General features: G+C 31.7%; 1 protein-coding gene across 5 annotated transcripts in view; it reads right to left on the reverse strand.

Moving 5' to 3' along the window:
• The window catches only part of LOC105840044 (regulating synaptic membrane exocytosis protein 2), a 162922-nt gene that overhangs the window by 30809 nt on the left and 106478 nt on the right, over positions 1-25635 (reverse strand). For all 5 annotated transcript variants that reach the window (XR_003625753.2, XM_012686769.3, XM_012686768.3 and 2 more), the window contains exons 12-15: positions 14646-14770; positions 2161-2273; positions 1979-2043; positions 505-563 (exon numbers count right to left, since the gene is read on the reverse strand). Coding sequence is in view for 4 of the 5 variants with exons in the window: in XM_012686769.3 (XP_012542223.1) it covers positions 505-563; positions 1979-2043; positions 2161-2273; positions 14646-14770 (362 nt within the window). In the remaining variant the exon portion in view is untranslated. The remainder of the gene's footprint in view (positions 1-504; positions 564-1978; positions 2044-2160; positions 2274-14645; positions 14771-25635) is intronic.

Consider the following 25635-nt stretch of genomic DNA (forward strand, 5'->3'; position numbering starts at 1 on the left):
TTGTTGCAGAACGCCTTTTGGTTCGCCAAAATGTATCTACAGCCATTAAAATTGATCGCAATTACAACCTTTTTTTTTTTTTAATAAATCGTCGCTCATTTTAACTGACTTTGCACGTTGACTTTGCTAAAACTCGCGGTATCACGCACTCTTTCACACACACATACACACACGTCACGCCTGTTTGTACACAACCATTTCTTTACAAGTCTGTGCACAAATCAGTTCGCGTGTTCGTGTACGACTCTAATAAATTATACTTATATATACAAAAGCGAAGAGAGACTGTGCGAGAGGACGCTTCTTCTTCCTTTTTTTTTTGGTTCAGCTGCTCCCCTGCGCTTTTCTCTTTCTTTTTTCTTACGCTCTTATTCTCGGCTTCTAAGCGTGCTTATCCCCGAGTCTGCGTATGCATCGTGTACATCGTGTAGGATAATGAGAGAAAGAGAGAAAGAGAGAAACGGTCAATGTGTGTGTAGGTGTCAACTTATTAACTCGTTATACCGGCGTCTTTGGCAGTTTCCTGCGCGTCGGCGACGAGGGCGCTTTGTCCGTTTCGGTTTCTGTAAAAATATATTAAAATGCATCGTATCAGTGATACGCATATTGCTTCCGTAATACCTGTTTTTTTTTTCCGTGGCGACTATGACGATCCCTCTATGAAGTCGGCCTTTCTCGCTTGAGAGTAAAATACAGCTCAAAATTATAATCAGTTTATTCGTAAGATTTTCAAATCTCGTAGGTAAAAAAATTTCAAGGCTCATCATCGTGAGCAAAAATTTAATTTTTGTTTCTGTGAAAGACGAGTGATAATTTTTATTCGTGGTGATGATTTCAAAATTTTTTATTGTGTAACTTGTAATTTTGAGTTACCTTTTATTCTCGTATCGAGTAGAAAGGCCAATTGTTACAGGGGTAATAATGGTTATAGTAATAAGTGAAAATTTGGTTGCTCATTTTGTATAAGCAAAGACGCGCAATTTTATTTTCTAGTAGTAGAATTATTTTCAATAAAATCGCATACACAGAAGCCTAACGCGATCGTGTAGCGAATAAATGGTTTAGCAAATGTTCAGGAATACAAAAATACTTGTCTATCTTGTGGCTATTTTCGAGGTCAAAACGAAACCATGTCAGCGGTCAGAGGCCATTCTCGTCCTAGAATACTACGGAACTTTTTTATCTGTTGTATAAAAAAAGACACTGCTCGTATTACTTTGGAGGCATTTATTTCTAGAACGATGTATACAGGCACGTCTCCACGCGACTGCCATCTCTTTAGGTGTTTTTTTTTGTCTGTGATGACCCGCTTTCAAAGTGACCAATCTTCTCACCACTGACCTTAGATTAATTAAATTCAATCAATCATACTTTATTTTTATAATTTTTTTGACTCCCATATCATATTACAAATCAGCAAGGAACATAATACTTTGTTGGTCTTGAATGTAAAATTTCTTTTCATAGAACTTGTATTTGGGGCATGAAAATCAATACGCGATAGCCGATTTTGCGGAAACTATGTAATGAAATTTTATACGCGTTAACTTTTATATCGATCTTCAATAAAATGTAGTTTCTTGTGTATATGGATATGTATATATATATTGAGAGTTACACTTGCGAGTTTATGTAAAATTGGTATTTTGATATTAACCCGTGAGCCTTCGTGGGGATCAAAATTTATTAATTAAATATTAATTAAATATAGTGTGTAATAAAGAATGTTTTAAAAAATACAGGGTTTTTTTTTGTTTTTAACGTTGAAAATTATATTATTTTATCTTTAAATGTCACAGTTATTTTTTATAATTACTTGTGAAGTAAAAAAACTACGTCATGTGCCTACTTACGGGCTAATATACAGTCGAATATTGTTTCTACACAAGATTCAGTTAAGGGAAACTTTGAATATTTGAATGCAATAATATTATATTTGACTATTCGCATTTTGGGAAATTTTGTTGCTAGTACTCACCCATGAGCAGGCCCAAATTTGTAGGTGTTTTTCCGGCTTGCGGATCGTCCAGCAAATCTCCGGTACTGTTTTGCGAGAGTGCCATAGAAATCGGTCGCCGAGGCGAATACAGAGAATCGATTTACGGTTAGGTCTACTCACGATTATCTCACGGTAATATTATTGTATGTATATTGACTTACATTTCGGTCGTATGCTCCACCACCAATTCCGCCACGTCGTCGGTCCGTTCGATTATCTGCTGCACCTCCTCGAAGCTCCGATCGATCAGAGACACGCCGGACCATTCTAGCACCTGCACATGGCCATTTCGTGCAATGTATGTTATTTAAATTGACCAAATATTGATATTAAACATGAGAAAAATGTTTACTACTTTTTAACGTTAACGTTCATTCCTAAATCTATTTATTATTGAATTTAAATGATTATTTTCATAGATATCTAATAGATTTGATAGATATTAATTGTCACACACATATTATATTAATATTATTTTTGAAAATATTTTATATAGTTCAAAATACAATGTCCTATAATAATCGAAATATGGTTTTTTTATTTAAATAATAAATTAAAATTTTAATTGTGTAAATATTTTATAATAATTTTTTTTTATAACTTTTGTTTATAAATTTTAAAAGACATAAGTTAAAGATTAAAAAAATTTTGTACATAAATATATTAATTATATTGATATTATTTTACCATTATATTGCATATTTCTATTTTTCGCAATTTATATGTGATGATTATCCTGAAACACATCGTTTGTTTGCATAAAAAAGAATGCGAAATATCTTAAGAACATAATTTTTGAACATAACTTTGCCGCGGAACAAAATATTTCATCTCGAACTTAAAAGATAAGAGCAGTAAGGACTTTCAGACATTTCTGGCGGTTCCAAATCGTCGGCCTCGGTCGTGAAATTAATGTTGAGACTCGCCTTGGCAACGCAGGACCGAATTACAAATCGGTCGTAAAGCATTCGGTCCCCCGCGGCTCTTTAAGTACTTTAATTGCTTTAATTACTTGAGCGGATTGCCGTGAGGGTAACGGAGGCAGCGAGATCGCCGCCAGGGGTGACGGTAAGCTGCACAAACTTTTCGGGAAAATCGCCGTGTTAATCCTTAAGGTCAAGGAGACATTGAGATTTAGGGCCCATCTGTCTTAACCCGTTTGGATGTTATTTGTCACCGGGTAAGGTGAAAATTGAAACACAACGATTATATACGTGGCCCAGAGTTTAAAGTTGTATTTACCCTTGCTACAGACACATCATATTTCTTGTTCCGTGATGTGCCCAAAGTGTAATTACATTTAAATTTATTTTACACTTGGTGAGATGTCACGCGCTAATAAATCGAGAATCGAATTAAACATTTGACTAGGATACTGTAATTATTTCTGTATAATGTGGAAAACTTACAGTGGGAAAAGAGTTAAATTCACGTTCTCTCACTTTTTTTAATAGTGAAATATTAAGGATGTTTTGGCTCTGTATGTCAGGTAAAAGTTAGTAAAATGTAAAAACTATAGACTTCTCTCAGGATTATTTTTTTTCAATCAGCAACAAATAATTTTAGTCAATATTCAAATTTTGAAATTAGATGCAAAGAAGAAAATTTTGGTTTATAGTAATTTATACAATAAAAAATTTTTTTTTGTTTTTAGATAAATAATTTTTAAATAAGAAAGTAAAACTAAATAAACTTTTGCACAAATTTTTGTAGTTTTACTAGTATATGTAAAAAATTAATTTAATTGGTAATATTATTTTCTTATCAAATTTGCAAATATATATAAATACAAAATGCAATTTTACGTAAAAATCAAGAGCAACAAAAAATTAAATTTTAAACCAATAAGAGAATTATGCTCACATTTTACACATTTTACACAGATATTCAAATAATAATAGAATAATCTTCAAAAATTTTAAATTTGTATATCTTGGTTGTATACTTTGCAATATTTTGAGATATATTTTGAGACATATATACATATAAAGATTTGCAAGAAAGTATTATCTGGTACACGAGTGTTGGTAGTTATTAAAATAACAAATCGTGAAATTTATAAATTGCTCGTCATACGTTTGTTGCAATTATTGAATACTGTACGTGAAATACGAAAATATATTCGTCGGCATCTGCTGCTGTATAATAATGACCCGATCCTTTGAGAAACGTTATACCAAACGCGTTAATTACGGCCCCGACGGCTTTCAATTAAACTACGAAGTGGAATCGAATGCAAATCGCTATACGTCGAGGAAGAAGGAAGCACGCGCGATCGATACACCGTGATTTTTTCTCTCGAGTGGAAAAGCGTAAGAGCGAAAAAATGGAATTGCGAAACGGTATTTCGAAATCGATTTATCGCATTAAAATGGACTGAAACGTTATATTTTGCATATTTATTGTTTTATAAAGCGAGTTCGCGAAACTTGGTGATTTGATATTTTAATAACTGTCGACACTCGTACTCACGATACTCTGTTACGAATGCTTTTAATATTTCATTGTAAGAAAAATACGCGAAAGAAAAACATGAATGATAATGTTTCAGGATTGCCGCCTAAGATACTAGCAGATGTCAAACGTGTATCGCGCGACGAAATAGTCGATCACGCACGTCTTCTTTCCACAGTACATAGAAATATGTATCTCGAATACGCGAGTTGGCTCATGTACAATTCTATGCATGCGCATGTCCCGAGAGTACCTCCATTGCATTCTCATGACAAGTTCGCCTCGGTACAACAAGCTGACGCACAATTTTCCTTCACAGACGGAACATTTATCGTCGTTGCGATAGACAGCGCGCGCGACTTGTATTCGAAAGCTCATAGCTCGAAAATGAATCTTCCATCTGCGTTCATTTACATACCAGCAGATACTTACGAAAGATCCGCAGTCCTAAAAAGAATTTACGGGGGACGTTAGAAATGCAAGAAATTCGCGAAAAAATGTGTAATTTTGAATTCTACAATATTTAATGAAACACCAACGCAGCAATGATATAATAATTAAATTGCGATGCACGGATCTGTGTACGAGTGTGCTTGAGTGAAATTAAGTTTTCCTTTTCGGACCAGAAAATGCCTGCGATGAGAAACTTTGCATTGAAATGGAAGTATTTATCCAACCAGGTAGAAAGGTGTTTCGAACTTTCCAAATATTGTCGAATAGCTTTTGTGTGCGAATCTTTCTGCCTTTGCATATTTCCGGATACTAAAGGATCCATAGGAGATTTGTGTGTGTGTGTGTGTGTGTGTGTGTGTGTGTGTGTGTGTGTGTTTGTGTGTGTGTGTGTGCGAGAGAGAGAAAGAGATAAGAGAGATAGAAAATTGATTCCACGTAGGTGGTAAGCAGAATTTTTCATTTGATCAACTTTTGTTTATGTTTTATAAAAGTGAACTTTTTTTGCTTCGAGAAGATCTTTCAAGCACTTTTCTATGTCCATATATGTATACACTTTGCTTACATTTCAACGGAGAATTCCATCTCTTTAATGTATTTTTTATTTGCTTGACTTTACAGTTTCTTGTTTATTTGTCAGACATTTTTAGCCCTATCTTCGAATCATAGCTGATTAACATTATTAATATTTCACATTTAACGTAGATAATTTCAATTATACACTGAGAAAAAAAGTTAATTTAACTAAATTTTTCAACTTGATTAAATTTCTTTAATTCAAGCATCTGTGTGTATTTTAGTCAAATATATAAATACTTGAATAGAAGTTTAAGTAATTTATGTATTTAAGTTAAATGAATAAATATTTAAACTAAATAAATTTAATTAAGTTGACAAATTTAATCAAATTAACATTTTTTCTCAATGTATAAGTTCTTTTAATAAACTGAAGTATCTTCGCAGGCTTTTTTCGCAGCTCTTTTTCGCCAAATTATTTTTCCTCGTTTTTTTAGAATTATTCTTCTACATTTTGATAATCAGACTTGCAATCAATTCAACTCATAATCATCCTATTTCATGCCCACATATTCCGTATTACACACACACACACACACACACAATTTTATCTCGGTGCTTCAAAATAAACTTTTCAGCGTTTACATCACATTGTGTATCCACGTGGACTTTTTTTCTTCACTACCTTGAATCTTTATAAAGGGAAGATAGTAGATGCAGTAACTGGATACAGGAAATGACACGTATGAAAGCGATCAGCTGGTGGTTCGCTATTTCCGTGATCCTCGTTCATTGTATGATATATTGCATCAATCAGTCAGAAAAAAAAATCCAATATGCGTTCGTCAGCGGGGGACACGCCGAGGAATATTCATAGAATACTGGCGGTGACACAATGGCCGCGAAGTAAAAAAATTAAAAAATAAAAACATGCAATTTAAATGCTGATCTATCGAAAACTCTATATTGGAGTTACAAATCACTACAATCCGATGCAGTATACGGGATGTGAGATGCGGGCTGCCGAATTGCGGTTTTTCACAATGTGTTTAACGATATTTTTATTACGGAAATTATAAAATAATCGAGTTCGAAATTGTTTTATCCTTTTGTATTGCAGAATTATTTCGATATGATTATTCAATAGGATTAATCTTTTTCGTAGTCGTAATAATAATGTACATAGTAAAGTTAATGAATTTATTATATTTTATCTGCAAATTAACTTTTTCTCCATTAAAACTAAAATTATTATATCCGATAGAAATATTATCATTTATCATTTTTCGCATATTATCTTTTTTTTTATTTTTACATAAATATATATAATTTTTAATAAAATATAAATATAAATATGACAGATTAAATCAAAGTTAATTCTATTTTTACTGATAATTATTAAAATTATTTTTTGTATCTTTTTTTTAACTATAAGCATGTATAAGCAGCTATGATACTTTTGAATCGAAATTGGTTTTCTCTTTTCTTAAGTCAGTCTTCTTTATTTTGCCCGTTTATTTACGATACACAAGTGTTCCGTATATCGCCCCATTTAAAAGCATTATTTAAAATAAGTGACTCGCGCGCGTCTCCTGCGACCGTTCAGTCCTCGAAAAAGGCTTCTTAGTTTCGCGTTGTTTCGAAAATTTACAACATCCCATTCGTATGCAAAAGTGGAAACGCGGTACTCGAACAATAGGAAATCTGCCTCGCGACGTTTGCGAAAAAAAAAGGAAGAGTGCTGTGTTTCCCGTCATATATTTTTCGCGATATAATGACACGAGAAAACCGTGTTTGAGCGACGCAGAGATAAAGCGTGAAACATGAGATTAATGTGGGTGTACCCATATAGAATATTCACGTGGTGACAGAAATATCACGACGCAACAGATATAATGCGTGAATATATGCGGAGCGTGAAAAGTTTTTTTTCCACAGGTTGGTTAAAAATAAAATTTCGGAAAATACGATACGTTTTCATAGAGAAACACTGCAATTAATGAGTTGCAATGCGTACGTTGCAGTAATCTAGCAGCTTCTTAAGTTATTTAATTTTGTAAATTATTTAGGCAATAACTTTTTAATTGTTTAATAGAAGAAAGTTTAATATGATATTTATTTGATTAATGGGTTAAAGTAAGAGATATCTTTATTGAAATAATAACATGAAAAGTTTTTGAAAACATTATTTCTGAAACTTACATGCATCAGCATATTCATTCATAATATTTGATTTAATTTATTTATTAAATATATTAAGTAGACATTGCATGTGCTGTAAAAAATTTTTAATTTTCGTATTTTGTCTTTGCGGTGAGTTGACTGTTTCTTTATACTATATATTGTTGTATTATGCTATATTTTCATTTATATATTTATATACTTATTATTCCGTGGGTATTATAATATAAATATCGTAACAAATATAAATGTATATATTTGTTTAATAAATATTTATTCAAAATAACAAATTGAAAAATAAGAGAGAGAGAGAGAGAGAGAGGGAGGTACTGTTTGTATTTTCTAAATTTTATTTATTATAAATTAAATTTAGTGTGAAATTTATTTAGTTTTTAGCAACAAAATTTTCAAATTTTCAAGCTCATTATGAATAATTCATATAAAAGCACTTTCGATGCGCTGGCAATTTTATCTTATGTTAAAATTGGCTTTACTTTTATACGATGAAATTAATATTTTGTGCTTACTTTTTATCATTAAATTGAAATTTAATTAAAATAAAAATTTTTTCTAAAAAATTGACAATATTTGTTTAAATATATTGTCATAAAATTATATAACCAAGTTGTGATTGATAAAATATTAAAAAAAGATACCACATGATGGAGAAAAACCATATGGCGTTATTTTATTTTATATTGGGATAAATTATTTTAATCTTCTTGACATTGAAATCTCTTCCAATCTTAATCTCCAACGTAAACATTCAACTCACATTTAACATTTCAAATTTAATTTGAGGCATTGTTAAATTTAATTTTTTGGTTTATTTTTTTTGTACAGCTTGCCGGGTTTAATTTGCAGAATTAAACATAAAATTATTTCATTTATTCCAAAACTTATTTCCATTTTAAATAAGTTTTGCTACATACAAAACAAATTTTGTTCATTTAGTGACATATACAGGACTGCTACAGACTTGGAAAAGCAGAAAAATCGGGAGAAGTCATGAAAAATTTAAATTGGCCAGGGAAAACCTAGAAAAGTTAGGAAATAGTATTAAAAAGTCTGGAACTTAATCTTTGTTCACACTTTCTTTAAATGCTCTTATTTTAAAGATTATTAATAATTATTTTAATTTTATATCTAACATTTCTTTATAATCAAATGTATTTAATACTGACGCACTTTTAACTACGAATTATTTCTTACGCATTAGTGCTCTCCTGTCGAAAAACTTAAACAGTAAGACATAAGCAGTAAGAAAAATGAGGACCAATCACAATTGGATTATTATCCGATTATAAGAAGATAGAGAAATCGTATTGATAAAAACGTTTTATAATCATATTTTTTCCACTTGACATTAAAATTTATATATATGCCATCGCTTTAAATTATATTTTTAAAACGTGACATATTAAAGATCGATTGCCATCTATATGCAAATTTATACATGTTTTTTTAGATACTAGAAACTAATTTTTGATATAAGATTTTTTACGATACTTTGTATTTTTGTCGCAGCCGAAAAAACAAGTAAAATTTATAATGGAAAACCATGTCGACTTTAACCAGCTGCCATTTTGTTTAAGTACAATATTTCGGAAAAGGACTATGCCAAGCACTAGATCTATTTTTCACTTTATAAACTTCGTGAGTTAAGATTATGTATTGGGATCATGAAAAATTTTCCATTGTCTGAAAAATATAAGGAAGTCAGGAAATTAAAAAAATCTTTTTACATGGTCTGATATATATGAAATATTTCACAAGTATTTCATTGGCTGAAACAGAATTTGACGAAACAATCATAATTTATTCAATCATATTGAAAATTGCACTTTTCTATTTTTTTTTTTAATTTATCTTCGTATTATTCGGCACAAAGAGTAATTTACAAATAAAACACGCTCATGTCACACAATTCGTGAAAGTATTGGTCAGCACTAAAGTTTCTTATACAATTTATCGAATCACGTCACGCTATTTAACAACGTACTATGTTCTCGTTGACGTTAAGTTTCATTTTCGACGTAAGTCGGCGCGATTACGACGTACACGTGACGCCGAGGGGCAAACGTTGTCAGAGCGCGAGATGCTGGGGGTTGGATTTGCTGTTTGATCGACTCAACGTCAAACTTTATTGTTATTAATTACCGCGTGGGCGATCGTCCATTAACCATGAGTATATGTACGCAATGCGCCGTCTCGTGATCCGCCGGGACCGACAAATATATCACGCCGGCAATATGGCACAGCTTAAGGGCAGCATAGCTCACGTATGCAAATCTTCGCCGAAATAATGCGGATTGCGAGAAGCAAATTTTCAAATCTCTTCCATTTTGACGTCACTTTCCGTCACGGAAGAATAATTTCACAAACATTTAATCCGGAGAATCTCAATTCATCGATAATAGCTTGATCTGGATTTTATTTTCGTTCCATCAAACTTTATGACGGATTCTTTACTTCGACTCGATCTTTTTATTGCAAACAATTGATGAAAGATCAACATTCTTTTAGATTTGAAACGTGTGAAATGTAAAACCGTTTACGACTCTTTTTTTATCCGGTACGATACAAAATGAAAGATCAATATTTAATTACGTTCCCGTTCCCCGTTTCCAGGTCCGATTTAGTAGGAACTTTGCTCTCGCGGGGATTCTAATTACTTTGCACTTCCGGCGAGAAGAAAGAATGCTTTTTTATCTCCATTTACTTTGTTTTTCTTCTCTTTTGCTAACCGTTATTTAATGTGTCTAAGTAGAATAATACCAAAGCATGAAATACTTTTACTTACTCAAAACATATATAATATAAATGAATGCTTTTATGTTTATATTAAATTTGTTATATAAAAATAAAAATTCAAGTATTTTAATAACAATTATTTTATAAGATGTTGTAGAATTCGTGATTTATGTCATATCTATTTATATTTAATTTTATCTACACAGTTGGAAAATGTATGTTTTCTCGTTAAAAAATATTCTGGTAAAAATTTTTATGTTAAAATTCAATACACTTGTTTGTTACTTTAACACATATTGCTGTTGTGTTAATTCAAGTACAGTGTTAAATTATTAAAATAACAGAAGAAAATGTGAAAGTAACACTGCATTTCAAAAGATTTCATATTTTATGTATTTGTTTTATGTAAATTGCAAAATTATTTATGTCATCTTTTTCCTACAATCGGGACTTGTCGTGAAGTACCATTCAGATTTTTCAAGACATTTTGAGGGGCGACTGAAGTAGCAGTCAAAGTATATACAATCTCGCTGGCGATAAACTTCCCTGAAATTTAGTCGTATCGAAATGCGATCTCGGCGATTGATCTTCAAGAAGTCTCGCTTAGCAGGGAAGAAGTTTAATTATTCTTGAGATTTAATGAGATCGTGGGGAAAAAATCGAGGGGATGAGGCTTGAAGAATGAGAGGGAAAAGATAACTTTAAACCACTCTATAGAGGTATACATGTATATGTGTGTCTGAGACAGAGAGAGATGCCGGTTCTTCTTGAATTCCACAAAATTCTATTCCCAGGATCGTTCGATAAAGCTCTTGCAAGATGGATAAAAAAGATTTCCCGTGTTGGAGCTTTTTCTGTTCGTTTCAGTAAATTGAGTATTTCTGTTTCTATCGTCAAATCGGTACCTTATCCATTTGCTGTCGTAAACGTATTGTTAAATATAGGTTTGCACGCGTGACAACAAATAGATATTCGGATAAAGTAATCTAGATTTAGCTGGTAATATCGCGCGCGACAAGGTCAGGTTTTTGTGAAGCTTTACATCGTGAATCTGTTTTCGCCAATTACTACAGGAAATTACTTTCATAAATCACATCTTTAGTCTATATATTACATATCTTTCTGCACGCGAAATGACGAGAGTAATTCCTTCTTTTACTTAAATGACGATGTAAGATAAAACATAGACTAATTTTGATTGTATTATTTTTTGTAAAATTATTTAAGCAGATATAAGCATTTTTTTGATGGTCCGTAGATAATAATCGATATCCGACTGTAATATATTGCATTTTGTAGCAACGGTAACTAAATGCTCGCATAAGCACGGAATATTGGCAAGATCGTTTTTAAGCACATGACAATCGCCATTCTAAATAAGGAAACTTGGCCATCACATGGTCAGGACATAACAGCACAAACAGATGGGGCACAATTGCGGAAATTATGTACACATGATTCTAGCATTACGCCTGTCTATTCCAGAACATGACAGTAGCAAATTGGTCGTCATGGATTTTGTCGAACGAGTTTGCCCGTTCCGATTTTACAAAGATGGACGGGATATAAGCGGATTAAACAAAGCATTACTGAATCCACGGGACACACGAAGACGTGTGTTAAGTTAGCCTCCACACTTTAAAATCTGTTAGTTCTGATATGAGTTTCCGTTTAATTTTGAAGAGATAAAGAGTTCTCTATAGTTTAGAAAAAGAGTTTTGTTGATTAATGGTTTGGAGTTCCGAATAGTTTTAACTGCATTTCTGGGTAGTTCTCGACGAATTTTAGCGAAAAGAGAGACTTACAAATGAAAGCGATCGGATCAACGATTTGCAAGGTATTGCCACATATTAGAACGGTGATCGCAAAATTTGATCACAAAACAGTGGTCGAAAAATTCGTTGAAGTTCTGAATAGTTCTGATTACATTTTTAGGTATAGTTTTCGACGAGTTTTGACGAAAAGTCTTACACAAGTCAACGATTGGATGGCATGATAAGCAAATACATACATGTCATTTTTAACTGATTTTGAAATTTTGTTTATAGTCTATCATTTTTTAATTTTTTGATTTAAATTTTTTTATTTGTCGAAAACTCTTTGAAATAAGTAAAATAACAATAGAAACATCTCAAAAATATTATATCTTAAAATTGAATTAAAACATTTTTTTTAATTAATCGAAATTTTTTTATGCTTTAGGAACTCTAGATAATTGCAAAATGAAGATATTGAGCCATTCAGAACTATTCGATCTGAAATTTTGATAAGATGTTATAGCACCCCATTTTTTTATTGTAATTTCCAACCGTTAATCAATAGAACTCTTTTTCTAAACTAATTGCCACTATGCGACATCTACACGTTTTTTATTAGAGAAAAACTTAAACTGAATAGAAAAGAATTTAGTAATAATAATTACACTTTAGTAAAATAATTTTAATGAAATGTTTGATTATTATAATCAAATATTTAGTAATATTTAATAATTATATTAATAGTAATCAAACAGTAATAGCAATCAAATAGTAATAGCAATCGGTTACTAAACAGTTGCTAAATATTTGATTAATTAAACATTTAGTTGAAACTATTTTATCCCCTCCCCTAAAAAAAAACTTAGTATCACTTAAAGTTGATTATTATTACTAAACTCTTTTTTTTCAGTAATCGGGAAACATTTATGAAAATATAATAATGGTAAACGAGAACGAGAGAGTGTCTTTTCGTCGTTCCGAACGATCAATCATTCGTACTTATCTATCTATTCTATACCGATCCTTTATGTGTGATGACACTCGAGGGGTAGATAGAGGGTTCAAAGGACTGCACTTCTCGCCTTTTCGCACGACCTGACATTTGAGTGACATCTAGGTGGTGTCATGATATTTAAATCATTTATTGTCCGAGAAGATTTTGGTTTAAATTTTGTATTGCTTGAACATTTTACAGTGGATATATTGTGATATGTTAATAATCAAAGCATTTAAAATATGTTAGAACAAGATTGCCAATACGCCACTTTTGATATTTAGTTAATAAAAACTAAAAAAAATAAAACTAAATAATACATAAATACAAATTAGAACGTATCTTCTATCAGATAATATAACGGTTTTTATAATATTATTGAATTTTGCAATAATTAAATTCTTCGTAAGATAACGAAAATGAGTGTCTGACATAATTGAGACCCGAAACCGATATAGTAGGTAATAATAATTTTTTTTCTTTTTTGAGTTACCTATTTGTAATCAAAATCCTTACAAAGGATTAATATATATAAGGACTTTTTCACTTTAATGCACAATGTTTTTACAAATATCTTATGCTGTCTGCAGTTTTAACATACAACATAATAGTACATAAAAACTAGGTAATTAACTTAATAAATGTATTTTCTAATGCTGTGTTTTTCTGTTATAATATATAAAGTGCAGTTTAGTAAATAAAAATTCATCAGTTTGTTAGGTGCGAACACGCAAGTGAGCAGAATGACTCTTCACTTGGCTAACAGTACTTCAACTTTAAATTCAATTAAAATTGATGCATCGAGGGATGTCGGTGTTTACACGCATTTATCGTTCATAATACCCGATAGGTAACGATAAACATCTCGTGGGAAAATATTTTCTATATCCGTACTATATTCTGTGTAGTATTTTCTCGAGCGTTTACGTTACGTTATATTGTTTAATAACGTTACCTTGCATGAGATAATAAAATTCACGAAGAGTTAGAGGCGATGTGTTATTGTATTTTAAAAACGGATCGCGAATGGTTCTGAATGAAGCAGTAAAGTTAATACTGTAATCTTCACCGCGAACAGATATCCGATCGATCGAACATTAATAAATAACATTTACTCAAAGTGGAGTTTAATTTTCTTTGTAAAAATGATAAAACTAGATAATTATAAATTCTTGTAAGTATATGATTCAAGATATAATAATAATGAACAGATATTAATCTCTTTCTAGATATTTTTTAAATATAAAAGCAGCAGTGATAAATATATAATATATTATAAGTATATTTTAATATTTTTTTAAATTAAATAGGATGCGCGATTCTAAAATATTTAGTGCCTCAAACGTGAATTAGACGTTAATAAGTAACTGACACAAACGGTGACTAACGTTTTTGTAAAACTTCCGAAAGGTTAAAGATCTCACGACACGCGCGACAGCCAACTGTCGAGATTATTTTTGGAATTTATACATAAAAGATAATCTTGTTACGATCCTTGAGAGATTGTAGGGTGAATGTATGTAATACATAATACACGTACCTTGTCGCCTTGTTGCAAGCCAGCTTTCTCGGCGGGGCCACCCGGCACAGTCCACACGATGCACGCGAAGGTGCGCCCGTCCGACCCGGTCTTGCCGCCTACCACCCTCATGCCAAATCCACGCGCTGCAACAAAGGGACGTGGGTTAAGAAGGAAGTTGCGCACACCAGCAGCGAAAAGCAATACGATATCGCGGCAATTTCCGCGGGTATCTCCCGTCTCTCCGTGGGTAGGATTTGCGTCATCAAGACGAGAAACAACCGGGCTGTACACGTGTGGCCGCCGTGCCGTTTCGAAGAGAAACGCAATTTACGTTTAGGCGGCGTAACTCGCGCACAGCTTCCCCGTACAGAGTTTTCCACCCCACAGCAGAATTTACACGTATTCGCGAGTGTAGCTGAAGCTACAACGTCGGGGTCTAGGAAAATAATTAACGCCCACGTCCGCTGTAAATGCGAGCGGCAATTGCACCGATTGTTGGAGGGATAATAACAATATCACGTTGTTAGCGAATCTAATGCGCATGCGAGTGATCGTGATTTTGCCGTGCGAATTGCTTATCTGATCGTTGGTATTTCTACACGGAGAGAATTTTCTCTTAAAAATTACCCTTAAAATCATGGTAATTGTGAGACAACCTAAACCTTGAAGAATTTTACTATACTTTTAACAAAATTTACTAAATTTTAATAAAATTTGGCAAAGTTTTACTAAATTTTTTTAGAGGTATAGTAAAATTGATTAAAATTTTGCCAAATTTTATTAAAATTTTAGTAAATTTTGTTAAAAGTATAATAAAAATCTTCAAAGTTTGTCTCACAATTATCACGATTTTCTTCAGGGTAACGTTTAAGAAAAAATTCTCTCCGTGTACCTTTATAATCATTTTTTAAGTAATTAATAATCAAATAGAATGTTTACTATCAACCATAAAATTTTTGGTATTATTTAATAATTTTCATAGATATACTTTTTCACTTTAAGGTCTCTACAATATCAGTGATCAGACAAGGGCAAATTAAAAATTTTTTTTTGACGTTTTTATCAATTATATGTTATTTCAAATATCTTGCGTATAGAGAGTTATACTATTGAATGAATGAGTTTTGGTTTTATATTGTTTTTTAGAAAAATTTTAATGAAACAAATGTATAATGTATAAATTATACATATTAGAAAGACACTTTGATGTATTATCTTTAAATTTTGTATATTATTTATTGTGAGACATGTACTGTCTCTTTCTAAATTCGTTTATGCTGACAAAGCTATTTCAGTGCCCTGTTTCGCTAAATTCAGCGATTAAGCGCACTGAAATACAACCTGACATGACCAAGCCAATTTCGAACTATTGGGTCTAAGGATTTCGTAACATCTGGATAAACCTCCCTCGCATCACGATTAACCATGCGGATTCGACAGACAATCCCCTTAGCACAGGCAACCGCAGATTCTGTGAACTCTAAGTGGATGAACTTGCGTGACGTGTCCGCAAAAGCTTTGGAAATTACTTGAAATAAAATGAACAGGAATATCGAGATCTTGTTTTACTCTTATTTGATACATTATTCGGATTTAGATGCACTGATAAAAAAAGTGATTGTAATTGTAATAAACTAGAATTTAACTACAATTCATAATCATTTTCTCTGCCAATTATAAACATTAGGTTATGCTTTATTACTAACATTAAAACAATAGTAAAAATAACACTTAATAATTAATTTATCATGTTATTATAATATTACTTTTTTTCTGCAATATGTATTATTACTCCAATTTACAATTTGATACTACTACTAAAATATCTATAGAATTGATTTTATATTAATTTTTTTTTAGAAAATAATTTTTTAGAAAACAGAAAAATTAAGAAATATCCTTAAAGCCAAAATATGACGATGGAGTATAATTTGAATTCTAATTGCAATAGCCATATAGATACTATAAATATAAATTTGAGATTTCATTTCGAGCGTATTTGCGAATTAGTTTTCCATTCCCGGCGGAAATCGAGTTTGTTGGAATTGACATATAAATTAATGTAGTCGCGGAATTGTAGAAAATATCGTGCAGTAACTGTTCTCAACTGAATGATGGATCGGTTTATACCTGAAATTATGCGACAGATTGAAAATTTCGCGCTATTTTTGCAATATGAACATTTGCCGATATTTTAACAAAAAAAAAACTATAACGATGAGAAAAGGGGAGAGAGAAAGAGAGACTAGATAAGGGGAATAGCACAGAAAGGAAGCGATAAAAACAGAGATTTACCGATAATAGCATATAACATTATCAATTTGGTACTCCCTGTATGGTGATAATAAAAAATTGCCAGGTTGACTTTTCACATTTTTACACGCGAAGCAAACCGTCGACTGCAACAGCATTTCGATGTTTTCCACGTTTACACCGTAAAAGCGAGTTTACAGCATTCGTTATTTACAATATTTTCTTATGAATTTTGAATCAAAATTAGAATGTCAATGAAAAAATATTTATTTTATCAATAGATTTAAATGGATAAAACCCTTAAGTATTGCTCTCCAGTCTGAAATTATTATTCACATAATATACTACTTTTTTCAATATAAATAATTAAAAGTTATGCTGCGTATAAGTAGCACATGCATATTTTATAGAGATACCGCTGCCGTTTTTTACGTAGAAAGTGCTTGATCGGTAGTTCAGTAGAATAAGTAATACGGATAGCGATCACGCTGTCATGAATATGTTAATTCATTGTTTAATATCGACGGACTCGAATGAGATTGAAGTACTGTTATTAAAAATGATTAAAATCCGTTGCAAATACAATCTCAAACATTTATTAATTCTTAATAAATCAATGTATAAATCCTTATTTAAATTTTCGGCAACTATTTTTTATTTTGGTGTTCTAATAATTGCCGGAAAATAGTTTCTTCCTTTCTCCATGATCTCTACTCTCATATTTGGAGTTACCAGTAAGGTCGCCGAATGACATGGGCGTAGTATAAGAGCTTTCGCCGAGGATACGACGTGGGTTGAAAGGCCATGAGAAAAGGGTGGTCGAGACGTCGAGGGTATAGCTTGATATACAATCACCCCAACACACGAGCGTTGTACGAGAGCCTCTATGGCGTTTCTCCTGCTATGCATATTGCGTGCGCAGCCAACATCTTTGCTTTCTGCGTACCTAAGCTTCCACTGTCGACCGTGTCCCACTCTTGCGCGTTGGCGGTAATGGTATTGTCCCCCGTGTGTATTAACGTGAGAAATCCGAAACTCGCGCGCGAGGAGAACCACTTAATTAAGTGTTATCGTACTAGCCGCGCGGGTAATTTCATTCTGATATGTACGAATTAATCCTGTGGCTGCCGCGCGTAATTCTGCCGCCCTTTCGTATACTCGAATCGTAAGGGAACATTCGATAAATGCTGTCGATATATTTCAACGATTACGAGACGCATTCTGTGTAACTTTCTGGCGATAATGCTTTGATAAAGAAGGAAGGTGTAGAAGTTGCTATCAGTGAAAAGTGCTGAAATTTTCGAGTTAAAAGGAGACTACATTGAGAAATAAAAATATATTTTTTCCCAAATTTTTTTTTGTTATTTTTTTGTTAGATCGAGTACTTCTGGGACTACCCTCGTACTATGTTACTTCATTATATTGTTTTTTATTTGATGTTAATTTATACGCAAAGAGACATTGAAAATTACAGTTTGGTATATGATGTCTACAATCTAGTATTACAACATTTTACTACCATGTACTAATTTTTCATCAGTAACAAAATTAATTTATTATAAACTTTTTTTGCAACATGTAAAAGATACGATTTAAATAACCGATTGTCTAAATCGTATCACTTTTGAAAGTATTAAGTTTGCGAATTAAAATAATTAAAATACAAAGAATTGTTAATTAATGCTTACTTTATTAATAATTTATTGAAAAAAATCAAATATTTAATAATTAATTAATAACATAATAAGATGAGGAAATAAAACTGACTTTAATTTATTTTTGCAATTAATATATTTTTATTTATATCAATTATTGCCACTGCTCTATTATCAGTCTTATATTAATATTTATAAAAGAAATAAAATTTATGGTGATACAATTTATAACTTTTATTATACAATAAATGTAAAGTATTCTACAATAACCTTTTATAAAAACAAAAAAATTTGGAATAAAATTTCATAATGATATCATTATCAGCTGTATAAGCTAATGAAAAATTTACGTCAAAGTGTACTTGATTTTTTAAAGTGTAGCATGCATAAAACAAAATAATTTATTAAATTTTTATCTATATTACTAAATTCTCATTTTTATTTTATATTTGTTATTAAATTTTGCTAAACATTAGATAAAAATATGAAATATTGATATGATTTAAGCGAATAGTACGCATTTGCCACAGAATTTCTCTTCTGATATTGTAGATTTATATGTAAAATGTCTTTTATATAGAAAATCAATAATATTACAATTTATAATAAAGTATGCATATTACATCATTGTAAATATAATTTGCGTTCGTATAAATGCTATTTGAATTTTGAGGAAACTAGTGCTAGTCCATAATGAACTCGTAGAAACAATATCAACGATTCGGCGAACGTACTATCGAATGAAATCATCGCAGTTGACAAAGAGTAAAAAATGTCACGTATTTGAGGTAAATCGAGTTAAAACCTCATGTCCATGTTTCGCGGTCGAGTCAGTCGGGATTTTTAATTCGGTCAGTCATCGAATATCAATCTGACGAATCGGTTGTCATTTCCGAACTATTGTATTGACCGACATGCAAACCTGCGTTTGCACAAACGCGACTTTAACGAGATACGACAGAAACGCGATGTCGTACCATTTAATTGATCAACGTCATCGAGTTCTCGGGCGCAGCGGGATTATCTGTTATGCTTTGACGAACTGGTTAAGGAGAATCTCGTTTGCGACAGGATAGCGGCGGGAATAATCCGGTTAGAGATTTCGCTTGCACGCCATGGTGATTATCAATAACCATCAGTTATAATCAGTTGTGATCTATCAGTTGTGATGATCAGTTATGATTAATTTAAAAGTACGCAAATTTTGTTGGCGTTGTGTCTTTGCTAGATACTCGGGAGAATAGTGTTTTGTTCTTAATTTTAATTTTTTAAAATAAATTTATTATTAATTTGTTAGTATATTAGAATTTAAATATGATATGGTTTGAATATGTGATAGTAATTAATCTAAATAAAAAAAGTTTTAAACATTTTTAAAAAACAATTTTACGATAGTGACAAAATAAATATTATAAAACTCTGAACTCGAGTATATTCGCGATTATTTATTTAGCGAAAAGAAATATAAAGAACGATCGAAAACAACAAAGCTAATTAAAATTCGCGTTGGTGCTTAGTAACTTGCAAGAAGCGCGGTCTAATTACGAGCGCAAGTTGCATAATTATAGACTGCATGCTGCTCTCATTTACACGTGTTGCTTCATGCTTGCGATAGCGATGTTAATTCTAAATAATATTATTATCATTGAATTACTTCATGTACGTATAAATTGAAATTAAATTTTAAAATTATAATAAAATGCCAATATTTTTTGCTGCTTAGTCTGATACTATGGTATTTGATCAAGAAATACCGTAATGTTTATTAAAAATGAATTATAATTACACGCACGTGGCAGACCATGAGTATGGTACGTAATTAGGCGATGGGGTTTGAAGGGACAAGGGGATGGCCGCGATAACGGGAAATGTGTCTGTTCATAGCCACAATAGCGTACCTGTTGCGGACAGTTCAGAAGCTCGAGGCGCAATCTCTTTATGGATTCCGTTTCTATAGACGATTTTCTCATTTCCTCAACCCTCTTTTTATTCCTCTTTAGTCATCTCCCCAACTTATCTAAATTTAGTTGCTATTTTGAATTTCGACGAAAATGTTGAAAAATTGTCACATGAATGCACTATCACTTATTGAGATAAAAATTTATTATTAAATTTTGCATGACGATTGATAATGCAGTGATGTTAACATTAAAACATACCTTGATATATTTTCTTTATTAATTAAAATAAAATTTATATTATTTTTATCATTTTGCTTCTACATAATGAGAAATATCTTTGTGAAATGAACCAACTGTTTTGAACCGTTTCGTAAAACAAAGTAAAAAATGATAATGATTTGATTCGCGTACTCTCTCGTAATTTTCTGTAATAAATATGCACAAAAAAGAACTCGCTCAGAACCCGTGTAAATAATAATAATGACAACAAGCTTTTATTTGCGCTTGCAATGCAGTAAACTTATGTTTTTTCTCGCCCGTCATTTCCATTAAGTTTGTCCTCGTTTGTACGATTGCCAGTTCTCGATCATTAAGTGCAGGTAGATTCTAAATGTTCAAACGAGAAGAAAAGTTTCTTTTACGGAAATATTAATTTGAATGGTGATCTTTGCGAGATGGTACAGTTGAATGTAGATGAGTGCTTGATAAAAATTTGAAATATTATCAAGAATCTTGATAAAACAAGGTACGAGATAAATCATAAGAAACAATAATTCTGATATCTCGGATAAGTTTGCTGTATTTTGGAATAAAAAAGTGTACATAAAGCATTGCTTACTTTTATAAAAAGTAGGAAACATGTTTTATTTTACGGATGAGATCTGCAATTTCATGTTTTATTCAACGTACTTTTAATAAAACTCGCTTAAAACTGGTTATTTAAATGTTGTTTATAAATATTAACGAAATTTTATCTTTTTGCATGTATATGTCATATTATTTAGAAATATTTGAATACGTGTACATATAAATTTAAATCGTTACTTCTTTCACAACTGCATTAAAAATGTACGTGATCTATCAAGATCCATTTTCATGACGACGTTATCAAACTGATGGATTACGGTTAACATGTTTTATACGGTTATGCGCCGAAGTAACAATTTAAATACATCATGTTGAGATTAGAGGCCGACTTCTTGCGCGCAATTAAACCCCGGTGGCAAGTACGTGTTTTTCCGCGCTATTCGTTGACGTCGTTTAATTATAATTATTGTCCGAGTGAAATAAATCGTTTCCACCTACCACTGTTCTTCTTGCGCGAAGTATAACGATGTCACGCGCATGAAGGCGACAAAGCGAGAGGCGTTCCGCTTTAAATTATAGTTTGCAGCAGCGCGACACGATAATTCATACTCTGGAAAACGTGACCTACGAATTAATTTGCATTGTTACTGAGGGTTACACGCGAGCGTCGTCACTCGTGGAGATTTTTTACAGTTTTGCGTGTCTATCACGAACAATCGGTTCTTTTTTTTTTCCTATCGTCGGGACCACGTACTTGCTGAGTTACTGCTCGCTGGTGTGTTCCGCGATTTGCATTTTCCGAGCAACGCTGAAAGCGTCAACTCAACGAATTATATCTATCTCATCCTCTAGCACTTACGCAATTGCGTTTTAACCGTGTCAAACCGCATAAATCGAAATTGAGCTTGTAATTGTTGTACGCTGTACTTTTGAGGGTAATCGTGAATATAATACATCAGCTCTCGAATTGTATACTCTTTGATTATTAATCGTTCGTTATTAACGTTTCATATTGAACAGCATACTATACAGTATACTAATTATAATACAATAGATTATTAAATTCTATTTATTTGAAAGATATAGCAAAATATAATATTAAAATATAGGAGACTTGTGCTTATTAGCTCATAAATTATTTTTTAATTATATTTCTTATTTAATATTAATTTGTATGCAAATAAAAGTTGTAGCTTGATATTTTGAGTGCCTATTACAATGTTTTATTTTTCAGTTATAACAAATTAATTCATTATAAATTTTTTATTATAATGTTGCAAAAGGTACGATTTAAGTAATCCTCAATCGTATCTAAATCGTATTATGGATTTTTTTTCAATCGCATTGTCTGTGAAAGTATTGAATTTATGAATTAAAATAATAAAAAATATAAGGAATTATTAACTATCATTAAATAATTTTATTAACGATTTATCAAAATAGAATCAAATATATTATGAATAAAATTTTAATGAATAGAAATAATGAAAAAACTAGGACGTTGAAATAAAACTGGTTTAAATATATTTTCATAATTAACATATATATCCATATCTATTATTTTATTATTATTAGTTATCAATTTTACACATTAATGTCGTTTATAATTAAAAAAATTGTAGTAGTATGATCTGGAAAAGTTGGTAAGATTTTATAAAAATATAGGTATAATTTTTGTTATAATATTTGCAAATCTACTTTCTAAATATAAATCAGTGAAACTAGACTATTTACTGTCATCATTTAGTAAATAATACATTGATTCCGATTTAGAGAGTAGATATACAACGAATGTAAAATATTCTACAATAAACCCTCTTTTATGGAAGTATAAAGATTTAGTATAAAATTTCATGATTACATTATTGACTGCATAAATTGATTTAAAATTACATTAGTTGTATCTGATTTTAATATAGTATTAGCACGCATAAAACAAGATGTAACTTGTTAAATTTTTGTCTATTCCCTACTTTTCTTCATTTAGTTCATATTTTTGTTACTAAATGTTGCTTATATTAAGTCAAAATATAAAATATGAATAAGAGAGATATGAATTTGACGACCGCGGACAAGTACAAATTCAGCAATTTTCCTCTACATTTAAAATTGTGAGACTTTATAATTCCTTCTAATTGATACAAAATTGTTTGAACAAAATACCACAAGCACACATACTGTAAACTTTTAATCAAATTTAATTTTTCGAAATGAATACCGAGCAATTAATTTTATCTACCTATATGATATTCTACGCAATTTATGAATATAATAAATAATATTTAATATCATTCTGTATAATCGTAATACCAACTTTTTTTGCGTAGCAGCAATTTAAATAGAATATAATATATGTATACAGTTTCTTGCTACAGCATTCACATTTATGTTGATGTGAAATTTGCATATCGTATATTAAATGATCAGTATTCTGCTTGTAATAATGTTCGTCCTATTATTTCATGCGTATGTTCCCGATTAAACAGCCCTGACAGTATTCACCAAAACTGCCACAGCATACGTCCCCATTTCTCGTGATTAAATCAAAACAGATTTCTGTCGCATCCATATAGTCAACCTGTTGATCGTTAATTCCAGACATCGTTATTTCTCACAATATGTTATTCGCTATCGTGCTCCGTAAAAATATTTAGCCGTCGTATAACGGACAGATCACACCTGCAAATTGTTTGTCGCATCGATTGTTACCCATAAAAATATTCTCTTGCGACCTTTCACACAAGATTACTCGGCAAAAATATAGCTTTATGTAAAATTCATGTACATCGACTTCCTTCTAGTTTCACGCCTGCCTTTTAATCTATCAAAATAAAGATTTTTCCGAAATGAAAAGTCAGCTTCTGCAATCTATTTGCACTCTTGAAACTTTGTTAATTTACATTGAAAAAAAATTGCTAGATACAAATATTTTTTTGAATAGTGCTAAGAATATTTTATAGAAAATCAATAATATTTATTTCAAACAAGTAATATTTTCTAAATTATAGAAATCTAGTACTTGTTTTAAATAAATATTATTGATTTTCTATGAAATATGTTCTTAGCACTATTCAAAGAAATATTTATTTGAATCTAGATTTTTTTTCAGTGTAGATTTGTCGACCATTAATTATTTACAACTTCAGAAATTACGGATGTTTAGTAATATTGCGAGATCGATCATTTTCCATTTTGAAACTTTTGCTTTATCTCATGCGCGAATTCACTTGTATGAAGTCTGCCACAGATACGGAGTCGTGTGGCAGACCGAGACAACGGGGCGGTTGATCGACGCGTAACATATCCAGCATACGTGGCGAAACCAAGCGGTTTACAAACGGACTTGTAAAATATACGAGACATGTCCGTTTGCGTTAACGTGTCTCTATTGAGCAGGCTGCGGCGAGAGGGAGCCGATCGATCGCGCCGAATATCGGCGCACCTTCGGGCTGCGAGCACAGCTGTGTCCGCAATGTCCTCTGATTCGCACGAAAAGCTATTATCCGCGGATAGATGTGTGCAAATGTCGGCAACTGCAATTTGGATTCGTGCATGGCGACAGGTTTTTCTTATGAGCTCCCCACTTTCCCGTCGTCACTATTTATGAAACGTTTAAACCTATATGACTCTTTATATTTCGCAGTTTTTGGCTGAATGCCTGTTTAGTTCCACTGCGGTTTAAAGAGATAGAGAGAGTTTTTGCGTAGAATATTTTTGCAAAGGGGATACGCGATTTTCTCTTCGCTTTTATTCAATCTCTTTCTCCCGATATTGATTCGATTTTTACTTGGAAAAATGTGACGCGAATAAAGATATGTAACTTTTAAGATAGAGCTTATCTGTCACATTTCATATCGATAACGTTTAATAACTCTTGCAACTAATTTGCAAATTTACGAGACTTTTTAATCGCCTTATTTTTAATTAAGTCAATTGAAGAAAACAATAATTGCAAATGCGGATATTATATGTTTATTCGCCACGATATTGCCCTGTCATCGTAGAAAAGCTGTCATTGTGAAATTGCGACCTGGAATTACAATTGCATCCAGTTATGTCCGTGTATTACGTATCATCGCGCTTAATGGCTTTCCCTTCGAATTGCACGAAACGTGAAGTGGTACCATCGTTATTGCGCTTTCTGTGTGATTACAACAGATTAGTTGTTGATAATACCGTGATTAGTAGATGCTGTGCCATGCGTAAAGACAAAACAATGTATAATATAAATGGCGCCATAGGGAGACATGTATTTGTCAAATCAGCTCGCGCTTGGCGCAAAAGTTTTGTCTTTACGAATCGTACAATTGTATTTACAATATAACAAGTGGTTGAGAACGGAAACAAAGTGCACTTGGTAAATTAAAATAAAAAATTTCTTGAAAATTATTT

Source organism: Monomorium pharaonis, chromosome 3, assembly GCF_013373865.1.
Source record: "Monomorium pharaonis isolate MP-MQ-018 chromosome 3, ASM1337386v2, whole genome shotgun sequence".
NCBI classification, from domain to species: domain Eukaryota; kingdom Metazoa; phylum Arthropoda; class Insecta; order Hymenoptera; family Formicidae; genus Monomorium; species Monomorium pharaonis.